Source organism: Schistocerca americana, chromosome 4, assembly GCF_021461395.2.
Source record: "Schistocerca americana isolate TAMUIC-IGC-003095 chromosome 4, iqSchAmer2.1, whole genome shotgun sequence".
NCBI classification, from domain to species: Eukaryota; Metazoa; Arthropoda; class Insecta; order Orthoptera; family Acrididae; genus Schistocerca; species Schistocerca americana.
The window spans coordinates 319,652,901-319,666,876 of record NC_060122.1 but is presented as its reverse complement, the minus strand read 5'-3'; the positions used below and the strand labels follow the sequence as shown (position 1 = coordinate 319,666,876).

The 13,976-nt window shown below is 41.9% G+C and overlaps 1 protein-coding gene across 1 annotated transcript in view; it reads left to right on the top strand.

The window, feature by feature from the left end:
- LOC124613981 overlaps window positions 1-13,976 on the top strand; it is a 199,194-nt gene that overhangs the window by 55,177 nt on the left and 130,041 nt on the right. The window contains exon 2 of the mRNA XM_047142768.1: window positions 5,395-5,568. Within this exon, the coding sequence (XP_046998724.1) occupies window positions 5,524-5,568 (45 nt within the window). The 5' untranslated portion in view covers window positions 5,395-5,523. The remainder of the gene's footprint in view (window positions 1-5,394; window positions 5,569-13,976) is intronic.

Sequence of the window (13,976 nt, the reverse complement as noted above, 5' to 3'; positions counted from 1 at the left end):
GGCCGCCTTGGATACCGGCTAAGTGGACTGACAGGGAACCCTTTGAGTGTGAGGTCACTAGTTCAATCTTTAGTAAGGATCATTTGAAAGTGTTTTGTTAACAGTTATGACAAAAGAAATATTAACTGCTAATGACTCACAATGTGCATGAGGTGTGAGGCAGAAAATGAGTGCCCGGAGCTGCAAAGTTTAGCCTTCTATGGGATGTATGTGTTACAATTCGCAATACGTACGCAGTAGCGTTCAAGAAATGTTCAAAACAAATTATTAAATTGCTCCATGAACTCTTTCGTGAACCCTCGTCGACACTTTTGTAAAAATCTCGTCGCTACTGCTGTTGTTACGGTAGGCCGACTTTGTGAGTTTCTGAAAAGGCAGTGCAGTACACCGCTAAGACAATTTCTGCCTGCCACTATTACACAGCCATGCCCCACGGTCAGGTAAAGGGATACGAGAACGAAGGTTCTACAACACTCCAACAAATCAGTAACAAATGAGTAGAAAAAGTTTACTTATCTTTGTGACTAGTTGAATAAGGAAGTCTGCAACACTGCTTGTAATATAACCCAATAAAGGCCCTCAGTGGCTAAGTGCAAATAATCGTAGTAACCTTCACACTACATAACAAATTCAATTTACAACTACTGTCTGTTCACTTCTAAGAGTTCACTAAACGACATTCCAAGTCAGCCGTGGACGATGATCTCGAACCAAGTGGACTAGAGCTGCTCTTCTATCTTCCGAGTAGGCTTCTGGCCGTTGTCTTCCGGTCATTGACCGAGGCGAAGTCGATATCTTCATCCTCAGCACCGCCCGTAGTGCTGGTGGAACTCACGCAAGTCACGAGTCTCTACGGCACTGGCATCAAGTCGCATCTTTGCGCCTGAGGTGCTGTTGCCCTGGCTGTGTCTTGTTCGGACGACGCAGCAAACACAGAATAGAAAATGGTGCGCCACAGTGATCACAGAGACTCACTCTCAAGGTCGAAGTCGATCTCCTTGGGAGTTGCAAACAGTGCAGGACGTTCAGCTAGGAATCCACTCTTAAAGAATGCATATAGAGCAATGCTAGTGTAACAAAGTGATGAGAACTGATTGAATGTAATGGCATGCCACCGAAAGCCAAATAGCCTGTTGTCTGACTTATCGTGAAAATGGCTATCCTTTAAGGCTACACATTGTGCGGTAATATGTTTTATAGGCACGGAAAAAACAAACATTCAGAGGCTGAATTTGTCCAGTGGTTCCAGGTAATATGAACTATAAGATCACACACTTTTCTGAAGGGATAATTCGCCATGAATGAGTATGATTGTTATACGAGGACCACGAAACAAGCAAAAGTAAGTTATTTTGACCAGCTACTGGCCAGAAGCAGAGCCCGTACCGTAACTGTAGTTCTTTTACGCCCACGTTTCTACTCTTGCTTGCTGAGACGTAAATATTCTCTGCTGGCCTTGTAAGATCACGCACACGAGAATCTAGGGGCAAAGCACCTCAAACTTCTCGCAGCACAATAAATAACTCTCCAGCTCAGATTAACAATCGACATACTTGAATACAAATGCGTTAAGACATTTATGTTGGTTGATCTTGATGCAACTCACTTGGTACCTCTAATTTCCAGAGTTCCTTTCATATTGGTCGCAGTTGGAAGACAATTCCATACTGAACAATGGGATAAGTTTGTTTACCTCACCTACAAATTTTCGGGCCGTTTCCGCAGTTTGCTGTGCTACGTCAAGTTAACGTTTTGTTTGAAATTTCGTTACTTTACGTCTTCCAGTACTGTAGCACTCTTTGAAGTTATACAACCATCCACTGCTTCCCTTAAAATCAATGTCTCTCGCAGTTTGATGTCCTTCACGCAGTAGATCACAATCAAGCACATCCTGCAAATTTTATCGAGCATCCTTGAAACGCGCAAACAGCAGATTTGTAACATGTGAGCCTTGTGCGTCCTGGAATAAAGATAGTTTTTCTTATGCACAACACTGTCATGTTGCTATGGACTTATTCGGGATATGTTAAGAATAGTTTTTTTTTTACTATGCTGCGGATATTCTTCCATGTACGTAATTGTGTTCAGCACCCGCTCCTTGGACAACGATTACCCTTTACTACGTTTCACTGGAGGCGGGATCCGTGGCTCCCTGTCCGACAAGGATGATTAATTGCATGGCGCGACACATGTCTCAGTGTCAAAAAATGGTTCAAATGGCTCTGAGCACTATGGGACTTAACATCTATGGTCATCAGTCCCCTAGAACTTAGAACTACTTAAACCTAACTAACCTAAGGACAGCACACAACATCCAGCCATCACGAGGCAGAGAAAATCTCTGACCCCGCCGGGAATCGAACCCGGGAACCCGGGCGTGGGAAGCGAGAACGCTACCGCACGACCACGAGATGCGGGCTCTCAGTGTCATTTTCACGTGTTAAGCTCGTATCGTTGTGATCGAAGTCCTCATGTACACTGTCCGCAGAGTCTAGCTACACATCACAGATACCATTGACCCATTTTGCAGGAACGCTAATATTTCATCCCTCACTCTGCGAAATTCCTTGGGTTCCTTTCTCACGAAATATCACCTTCGGCAACTGTTATTGTAAGTCGTGTCAGAACTGACATTGTTGTCTTCAGTCCGAAGATTGGTTTGATACTGCTGTCCATGCTACTCTATCCTGTGCGATTCTTTCCATCTCTGGATAACTATTGCTACCTACATCCTTCTCACTCTGCTTACGTATCCATTTCTTCGTCTCCCTCTAAGATTTTTACTCCCTCCCCCTCCCACTTCCCTTCAACACTAAATTGCTGATCTCTTGATGTGTTAGAATGTGTCCTATCAACTGATTCCTTCATTTGGTCTAGTTGTGCCACAAATTTCTTATCTCCACAATGCTATTCAGTAACTCCTCAATAGTTATGTGAACTACCCATCTAATCTTCAACATTCTTCTGTACCACTAACTTTAGAAAGATTCTATTCGTTTTTGTTCAAACTGTTTATCATCCATGTTTAATTTCCGTACGTGGCTACACTCCAGGCAAATACCTTCAGTAAAGACTTCCAAACACTTAAATCTATATTCGATGTTAACAAATTTCTCTTCTTCAGAAATGTTTTTCTTGCCATTGCCAATCTACATTTTATAGCCTCTCTACTGCGGCTATCATCAGCTATTTTTCTGCCCAAATAGCAAAACTCATCTACTATTTTTAGTGTCTCAGTTCCTAATCTAATTCACTCACCATCATCTGATTTAATTCGACTACATTCCATTATCCTCGTTTTGCTTTTGTTGATGTTCATCTTATCCTTTCAAGACACTGTCCATTCCGTTCTTCTTTTCCAACTCCTTTGCTGTCTCTAACAGAATTACGATGTCATTGACAAACCTCAAAGTTTTTATTTCTGCTCCCTGAACTTTAATCCCTACTACAAATTTTTCTTTGGTTTCCTTTACTGCTTGTTCAATGTACAGACTAAATAACATAGGAAATAGGGTACAACCCTTTCTCACTCCCTTCCCAACCGCTGATTCCCTTTCACGCCCGTCGGCTCTTATAATTGCCTGCTGGTTTCTGTACAAGTTGTAAATAGTCTTTCACGCCCTCTATTTTACCCCTGCTGGCTTCTGAATTTCAAAGACAGTATTCCAGTCAACATTATGAAAACGCTACGAACATAGGTTTGCCTTTCCTTAACCTGCTGTCTAATATAAGTCGTAGGGTCAGTATTACCTCACCTGTTCTTACATTTCTCCAGAATCCAAACTGATCTTGCCGAGGTCGGCTTCTACCAGTTTCTCCACTCATTTGAAAATAATTCGTGTTAGTATTTTGCAAAAATGACTCATTAAACTACTAGTTCGGTAATTTTCTCACCTGTCAGCAGCTGCTTTCTTTGAAATTAGAATTATTACATTTTTATTGAAATCTGAGGTGTATTTCGCCGGCCGGGGTGGCCGAGCGGTTCTAGGCGCTACAGTCTGAAACCGCGCGACCACTACGGTCGTTGGTTCGAATCCTGCCTCGGGCATGGTTGTGTGTGATGTCCTTAGGTTAGTTAGGTTTAAGTAGTTTTAAGTTCTAGGGGAGTGATGACCTCAGATGTTAAGTCCCATAGTGCTCAGAGCCATTTGAACCATTTGAGGTGTATTTCGTCTGTCCTACACATCTTGCACACTAGACGGAAGAGTATTCTCATGGATGGCTCTCGCAAGGTTATCAGTACTTCTGAACAGCGTCTACTCCCGGGGCTTTGTTTCAACTTAGATGTTTCAGAGTACTGTCAAATTCTTCTCGCAGTATCTCATCTTCATCTAGGTTTACTTCCCATTCTGTAATATTGCCTTCAAGTTGGTCTCCGTTGTATACACACTCCACATACTGCTTTTACGTTTAAGCTTCCCCTTCTTTGCTTAGGACTGGTTTTCCATCTCAGCTCTTAATAGTTGCACAGCTCCTTCTCTTTTCCCCAAAAGCCCCTAATTTTCTTGTAGGCGATATCTATCTTTGCCCTAGTGAAATATGCTTCTAAATCGTAACATTTACCCTCTAGTCGTTTTGCTTAGCTGTCAGTCAGATTTTTGAAAGGTTTGTATGCCCTTTCGTTGCTTCATTCGGTGCATTTTTTTTTAGTTACCACGTAAGTCCTTGTATTATATAAGTGAACTCGTTTTGCTCGGTTGAATGAACGGACAGTAAAGTATAACTTAGATGTAACTTACCCAAGTAGGATCATTGACTGAGAAAAATTATAAGAGATCTTGATGAACCATCATGGTCACTTAGTTCCTCCCTAACATAGACGGCGGTCCTTGCATCTGGTACTGGTGTCTCGTTTACCCTAGTTGTTAAGTCGTACAAGAACTAGCAAGTGCAGCACTAGATCTGGTTTTGTTGCTGATCACGTAACTCCCTGTTTATATAAGAGTTCTCGTTCTGCTCGACTGAATGAGCGGACAGCAAAGGGCAACTTATTTCAATCAGATGCAACTTGAATGTAGGATAACTGACTCAGGAAAGTTGTAATCGATCTTCATGAACCATCATACGATCAGGGGCATTTGGTTCCTACCTAACGTAGATGGCCGTTCCTGGTTCTAGTAATGGTGTGTACCCTAATTGTTAAGCCGTGCAAGAACTGACAAGTACGGCACTAGACACGTGCGACCGCAGGTCCCGAGTGCTTGTCCCCAAGGGGCTGTTTGCGGGTGTGCTGGACGGGCTAGTGCGCCGCTGCTGTGTGGTTAATTTGCGGAACTCAAGACGAGGGCTTGGTCAGCGCGAGAGGCTAGGCGAAGCGAGGCCACGGCAGGCCATTGCGAGCACGTGAGCGCGCCCGCCAGGTCTTGTGACTGACTCCGTTTATATAACCAACAGGTTCTCCAGCGGCGCGCCCGCTCCGCCATCTTCTTTCTGCGCCAGAGCAGCGGCGAGGCGCCCCCAAGACAGTACAGCGAGCAACAGCAGAGCATCCTTCCAGCAGCTCTAGGAGCACCGGACGCCGCCATGGGACGCGGCTACGGCACCTACGAGAACTTCATGACCAAGAAGGTACTGTCCTCCTCTTCCGGTGGTGGATCCGGCACTGTGCACGCAGACGGTGGAGTGGGTGATGGTAGTGGTGCTGCCGCTGCAGACTTGCGTGTTCACCAGTGCGGAAGAAATCACTTCCCTCAGCATGTGTTTTGCGTAACGGATAGCTTAACATCTGTGGATCACGCACATCAGTTTACTCATATTGTGTCCACATCGCACTCAGTGGAGCCCGGAAGGAAATCACATCAGTTCGGTTGCTGGTAATAGCTGTTTGTCTGGAGTCGTGAAGTCGTGGCTAATTCGCAACTCCCCATTCCGTCTTTCGGAACGAAATGAAACATCTATAGGCGTTCATCATTGCTGAACTTTATAATATAGTTACTATAAAAAAAATTGACTCTTGAACTCGCTCACTGAGGTTTCCGTACATACTTAAATATGTGTATAGACATTCCATCCATTCCGGGAACCGAGGAGTTCGACTATTTTTGTGTTGTCGACGTTGATACTGGCAAGGTATCGGTCCCAGGAATTCAAAGGCTTTCTAGAATGTTTTAATTTCGAGTCAGAAACCGGATAACAAATGACAAAAGAAATGAAACTTCCTGGCAGATTAAAACTGTGTGCCAGACCGAGACTCGAACTCGGGACCTTTGCAAAGGTCCCGAGTTCGAGTCTCGGTCCGACACACAGTTTTAATCCGCCAGGAAGTTTCATATCAGTGCACGCTCCGCTGCAGAGTGAAAATCTCATTCTGGACAATATAATGTTTTTTCGTGTGATATAATTACAAACTAACAATTTTCTGATGATTTTTTCCCTTTTCTTACACCACGGAACCTTCCGTCTCGCGAGATTTAATGATTCTACGTCCAGTGGAAGTAGCCTATAGGTTTTAATGAGTGTTCGCGAGTGTAATATGTGGTATAAATGGCCGTATCTTTTGACTGCGTCAACTTAGAAGATTAACATTTTTACTGCACCGAAGGACAGTAGACCTTAATGTGTGACTTAAATTTCAACTTGATACGACAATCCGTGCCTGAGAACAATGGGGTCTTAATGGACGGACAGATAGACATTCATAACAAGCAAGAAAAAGTTTTTTCAGTTTGCTGTATTTACAAATTAACAGTTTCCGTGTTTTTTTTTCCTTTACGTTTACAGTGAAATCTTGCTTCTTGCCAAATTTTATGACTCTAGGTCAAAGGCAAGTACCCTGTAGGTTTTGATAGTTCTCGAGCATCAAAATGTGATATAAAGATGTCTGAATCTTTTGAATGCTTTGACTTAGAATCTTCACTTTTTTGTGTCGCCAAGGGACCGTCGCACATTGCACGTGACGTAACTGTCGACTTGTGAGGCTTGAGCAGTGGGACAGACAGACAGACTAACGTCCGGGTACAAAGTGATCCTATAAGGGTTCCATTTTTACCGAGATGCGGCATCCTAAAAAGAAAGATTTAGTGTTTAACGCCTCGTCGACGGAGCGCAGCTAGGAATGGGAGAAGGAAACATCACGAGATTTGCCTTAAAGTTATTTAGGGAAGTTACGGAAAAGCTTTAGCCCGAAGGCACGAACATACTTTCAGACTGAAATGTTATGTGTTGCTTAGGTGGTTATTTAAGATCTTAGTCGGTTCCAGTAACGTTATTAGCCGATACAAATAACTGCCATGCAAGCAAAAATGTCGATGAGGTGAGCATTGTGACTGCGAAAAATGTTGAAAGACATTTTCCAATGCGGTTATAAGTTGATTTCTATTTCTTGGTTACGTAACTTGTTCCAGATTAAGAAGCCATTTTCTAGTGTTTACCCAGAGCAAGCTACCATCCACATGAAAATGGCAGCGAAATCAGACGATGGTTTACGAATTATTCTGTCCGCAATGGTTTGACGTATAGTCGGTGCACTTCAAGGCGGCAAAATATGTTGCAAGAACGACAGAATACCGTCTCATATCTCCGCCATATTTATATCTGTTTCATATTGCCCTGGGCAAACATTTGAAAGCGTATTTTTCACGAAAAGAAGTAAACATAATCCTGCGTCAGTCACAACGGTTTTACTTTATCCACTCCACGTTTATACGGTTACACCATCATCAGGTGAAACGCTTCGTTTGCGTAGCTATTTTAGTGCGATTTCTTTCACCAGTGTTTGAGGTGGCCGAGAGATTACATCGCGAATTATGTCGATAATAACTAACTGAATCTGCCACATCATTTCCGATTTGATGTAGCATATAGAGAAAAACTTTTATATCTTTAAACTATTTTCCACGTCACGTCAGACATGTTGTGGCGGATTCATTTCCTTATTAAAAGCGTAAGTCATGACCTCTTAGTCACCTGACATGCTGCAGCAAGAAATCGCTGATACTTCCAACTGAGAACAGCCATGTAAAAGATGTCTTCCCCAGAACGATGATGATGTAACCGTAGACATTCGTAGCATATGAAATAAAACCTTTATTAATGAGGAAGATTTTTTCACTTTATCTGTCGCAGTTCTCGCAACATAGTCCATAATGAATGTAACGGTATTTTAAGCCTAAATAAGTGGTTCAATTAAAGTCTTAATAAATTTACAGCCTAGGTGGAAAAATATCGCCTTTATTCAACAAATTTGTGGTTATGGTGTCCAGTATTAAAAAGATGTGTATAATACTGGTGACAATGAGTTCGCACAATTGCTGAATATTTTCCCGTCAACTGTTAATTTGGAAAAAGTTTGAAAAAACTCCATTCATTTCCGTCAAATCGCGACAGATGAATATTTTAATAAACGTCGTGAATTCCTGCTCTGTTCGTGTGTGTGAGTGAGTGAGAGAGAGAGAGAGAGAGAGACAGAGAGAGAAAGAGAAAGAGAAAGAGGAGGGGGGAGTGGGAGGGGGGGGGGAGGCGGCGGAGGGGCTTCAATACATGAATATAGCTTATTAGCAATGGAATGTTCTACAATTTGCACACACGCAGCCAGATGTTATACACACACTGCTACTTATCTAGTTTCTTTGCTTCATCGGATGTGGTGTATGCGATAATAGTCAGCTTCATACAGCGGGTGTTTCGGGAGTACTAGAACTGGCATACGACACTAACAGACAACTTATTTCATCATCCCTTTGTTTATACTGATACTCGACAATTGTTTAATTTGAAACAGTCATTTCGAAGAAACAAGGCTAAGGTTGTACGTCCTGTAGACGACGATGTGTCGAGAAACGGAACACTAGCTTTGTTTTAGGGCGTGGAAGCAAGTGGGCCTTTTATGTGTCGATGGAAACATCCTGGCATTGCCTTATGAGGTTTGGGGAAAAAACGCAAAACCTAAATCTGAAAAGTCAGACTGGGATTTGAGCCCCGCTCCTGCCGAGAGCAAGTCCAAGTGAATTAGTCACTACCCCACGTCGCTCGGTAGAAACCTTTCGTTTATATAACAAGGTTTCTAATAAATATCTTACGTCTCTTACATGGCGCGAGAGAAACAGGAATAACTGCTCAATTTTCGAATATCTGTAAGAAAGTTTTTAATTGTTTTCCCTCTAACTTACTGTCTTTCGACAAGATTTATGGATATGACGCTATCCTTTCATTATTTGTATATGAAAATGAATATGATTTTTTTTTGGCTTCTGTGTGCGTGTCGTTCGGTAAACTAAAAATAACAGTGAAAAATATATTTTCGAGCTCTTAGCTGTGAAGCCAAATGTCACGAAGCTTCATCTAGAGAAACAGAGGAATATTTTTGTTTCGAAAAAGTTTCTCTTCCGGCATAATAGTAGCCAGTTTCAATACGAAATCATCAGTTTCGGCCGTCGTCAAATGATAATACAGACGCCCTGGTACACTCACTTCACCGCGGAAAATACATTGTCAACGTCTTTTCGCCGGCCGTTGTGACCGAGCGGTTCGAGGCGCTTTAGTCTTGAATGCCGGCCGCGGTGGTCACGCGGTTCTAGGCGCGCAGGCCGGAACCGCGCGACTGCTACGGTTGCAGGTTCGAATCCTGCCTCGGGCATGGATGTGTGTGATGTCCTTAGGTTAGTTAGGTTTAAGTAGTTCTAAGTTCTAGGGGACTGATGACCACAGCTGTTAAGTCCCATAGCGCTCAGAGCCATTTGAATCATTTGAATCAGTCTTGAACCGCACGACCGCTACGGTCACAGGTTCGAATCCTGCCTCGGGCATGGATGTGTGTGATGTCCTTAGGTTAGTTAGGTTTAAGTAGTTCTAAGGGACTGATGACCTCAGATGTTAAGTCCCATAGTGCTCGGAGCCATTTGAAACATTTTTAAAAGTATTTTCCAGTTTTGAACGTCTTTTCTACGGCATATGTTTTTGATCTGATGACGCCCGAAACCAGTTATTTCATATTGCAATAGGTGGTGGTTGTGCTGGAAAATAAATTACGTTCAAATCAGACAGTTGAGTAATCACTGGTTTCTCCAGTACGTGTGAAATTTCATTCTTTCCAAAAAATATTCATTTCAGCTATGCACTTTTATTTACTGCAGTACTGCTATTGCAAATTCTTTACATGGTTTACAATAACGAACTATATTGGAAAATAATAAATTTTATTTGTAGAAATCTATTACTATTCACAGTGCTTGGGAAATACAAAACTTAGTTTACGAAATAGAAAATAAATTCCTTTAAGGGAACGCTAGTTAACATTGACACAATCGTAAAAGTACTGAACATTATATACCACACGACGTGATTTTTGCTTTGTATCAGTGTTCTACGAAACCCTCATAGATATGTTCATAAAATTGTACGGTACTGTCTCGTGTAACTGTAGCTGAGCACTGTGCATCACTGAGATTGATGGGTAGGCGGCTTATACAATTTTACGTGCACTTTGTCTGAATGGAAACGAGAATTCTCGCACAAAGGGAATTTGTTACGAGCAATAGAAGACCCAAATCGTGTATCGCAAAGGTTAGGAAAAGTGGAACAGACGCTGTAATGAATTTGAAATGCACTTGTGACATAATTGTTGATTTTATGCTCTTTTAATAACAAAAGAACGATAATAGCTATTTGAAGGGTGTTTAAATTATACACACATTACTTCATGAGGGAAAGAAATGTCTGAATGTTTGACGTTGTGGCAGTCAGAAATGATATCCGTCGCCTGTGACGAACTAACTAGACTAGCTCGCAGAGTACTGCAGTCGAGTGGCAAAAGAAAGTATGGTTGGATTTAAACATTGATCATTAGAATAAAATCTGGCAACATTGTTGAAGCACGCAAAACTTCGAAGCTTAATCTGAATCCGGATTTATTGTTACTAGCGACGGCGTCGAAGTTTATCTGTTAATTTAGTGTGAGTAGTACCTACGGACAATATTAGCAGTAGTATTAGAAACAACTGTTGACAGTGTTGGTAGATAAGTGTAGAACGGCTACGAAGAATAAAGAAAGTACTACTTGACAATGAACATTATTTATTCACGTTTCCGCTTATTTGTATTCTGTAGGTATCCCGATAGTCACCATCAGTGCAATTTACGTGTGGACATTATCCTCCACGATGAATTACTCATGCAACAAGATATTACGTAAGTTTTATTGACTTCAATTAATGTTACGCAATTATTCAGTATTATCAGTACCACAGCAATAATGTAAGTGTGGATATCAGGCTTGCCATGAATTTTTCTTACATCAGCTTATTACGTAAATTTAATTGACTTCAGTTATGTTGTGTAATTATTCGTTTTGCCTGCAGAGCTACTGAACTAGTTCTAATCCACGACCTTTATTATTTCCTGGTAACCTGGTAATTTGCGTAATATGTTCACTAAGCAAATACCCCTTTCACTAAGAAGTACCGCTCTCGTGAAGTACTTGAATATTTTTAACCCGAGTCACTCTGGTATGACTTAGACAAATTAGTAACGGATGACTATCACTTGGGCTCCTTCAGCGTTTCAGGTTTTCTGTAATGATCTGGCATTGGTACTCATTTTCGCAATCTGCCTTCTACCAACAACAATGTAGCATTGCTTTGATAGATGACAGGGAATAACTGACTCGTAGTTAGTGGAATGAAAATAACACACTTCATACAGCTATTTTAAGTCATATTTGATCAGGTAACATCCTAAATGAAGTTTTATTATACTAAAATTTCCTACTGATTTCGATTTAGAAATAGGGGAACGTTAGTTATTGGTAGACTCTGTAAGGCACTGGTCTTGTATTCTAAAGGACCCGAGCTCTGACCCATACTTAACCATACAGACGAGGATTTGCGTCGTTTGTCTTGATTCATCTGAGATTGTGCTCCGTCTTCACAGACCTCATTGCCAACAGGATGTTAAACTCTAACCTTTCTCTGCATACGAGGATATCCGATCAAGACTGCCTCATATAATACCGTATTTAAAACAAATAGACGAGGTCAGCCTGTACGCTTTTGTGCTGTACATGTCCCTTCACGTTTCCGCTCCACTATCACATCGGAAACAGTGAACCTAGGGATTTAGGAGTGTGGAAATCTCGCGTACAAGTGACACCCAGTCACCTGACCACATTCGAAGCCTGTGAGTTCCGCAGAGCGCCCCATTCTGCTCTCTCATGATGTCTAATGATTACTGAGGTCGCTGACATGGAGTACCTGGTAGTAGGTGGCAGTACAATGCACCTAATTTTTGGGGGAGTCCCGATACTTTTTATCACATGGTGTATATGACCAGTGGTGCACCACTGTTGCCTTGGCGCCACTTTTGGATAGCACCATTTTGCCGCGCACAGCGTGCTTTAACCACGGAAACCCACGAGTGGATTACAAACTTAGCCGTGAAACGTCCCCTTAGAAAAATTAGTGAATTACTGTGCTGATAAACCTCTTACGTTATTTTATTTTCAAACAGCTGAGCAAAACTGAACGTACTCAGACATTACTCTCTTTACTTATTCTGATCAACACTAAACTGACACACAACATTTTTAGCGCAACGCAATCTGACTTTCAATAATCCCTACAAGAGAATGGCCCTGACTAACAATAACCGATACCTTTCATGAATCACTTACCTCACAAAAATCTTCGTTACTCAAACTACTGCAAATACAGCGAGCGTCAATACAGCCAGCTAAATAAAAGAGTCTAACTACTGAAGTGACTAACTACTGATAGGCATAGTTAGCAAATGAAAGATTTTGATAAAAAACAAAGAATGTATTTACCTTAATAGTGTTCAAAAGTCATAATATATGTATCAGTTCATGACATCCAGTCTTACAAATTTACTGTCTCTAATGGACACACGTCCAGATCATCCGCTCCCAAAACTCCACCATCTCTCTCCCCACATCCTCCACTGCTGGCGGCTCACCTCCAACTGCGCAACGCTACGCTGTTAACAGCCAACTGCCCAACACTACAATAGCAAATTCCAACAATGCAAACCAGCCACATACTGCACACAGCACAGTCAGTGATTCTCATATAGAGCGCTACATGGCGTTACCAACATAAAAACCTAAACAGCCTACTTACAGCCGTTTGGAAATGTTTTTACCTGTCCCCCGAAAGCCGATGATCCTGCCGTTTTGGACGTCAGATAAATCGCTCCATTTCCACATTACGACAATGAATGCACTGTTTTCCGCGACCCCCCAACACGCTCCATATACTCTCCACTGCTAGCGTTGCTACCTACCGGATATGAGTGGTCAATGCCCCACGATGTCGAACATAGGTGGTGGTCACTTTACTGTGACTGGGCTGTGTATTACTCGAGGTTTTCTTAATGTGTAGCGTTTGTTTGCCCGAAATATGGAATTGCCGAGTAACTGAAAGCTTATAATAGGAAAACTTATAGACTACGTCACGTATACGTAACTGAGCAACGTCTCGCTCAAAACTTCACACTGTACTGCTGACAAATTAAAACAGCTGCTTCGTTGGAAAAGTGGATACTGGAAGTCTTCGCGTCGCCATCTTTGGCAGATTCTGTGGTCTGACCCGATTCCCCAGACGCGGTGTCAAATTCACTACTCTTCGACGCATTTTCTCTTGATTTCCTCGTTTCTGCAAATTTGGCATGGAGATTTCTACATTTAGAAAGAACGTCGATCGCGAACAATAAGACTATTTAATTTCAGTGAGCTGGAAGGTCTACCACAACCTGTCATTTTTTTCCTCTCCATCGAAGTAAAATCGGATGCTACATGTTTTCTACCTGCCCGTAAAAACAGACTCTAGCGTGGGACTATAAACAATGCTGTTGCTCGAATACTTGCAATGCGCTGGAATTTACATAAACGCGAATGACTATGAAAAACGATTAAAATATCTGATTTGTACTATACAAAGTACAATTACATCAACAAATTATGTGTATCAAAGGAAACTACTACACTGTAGAGTGTTCTAGGATTTTGGAATCAGTATATTTGAGAG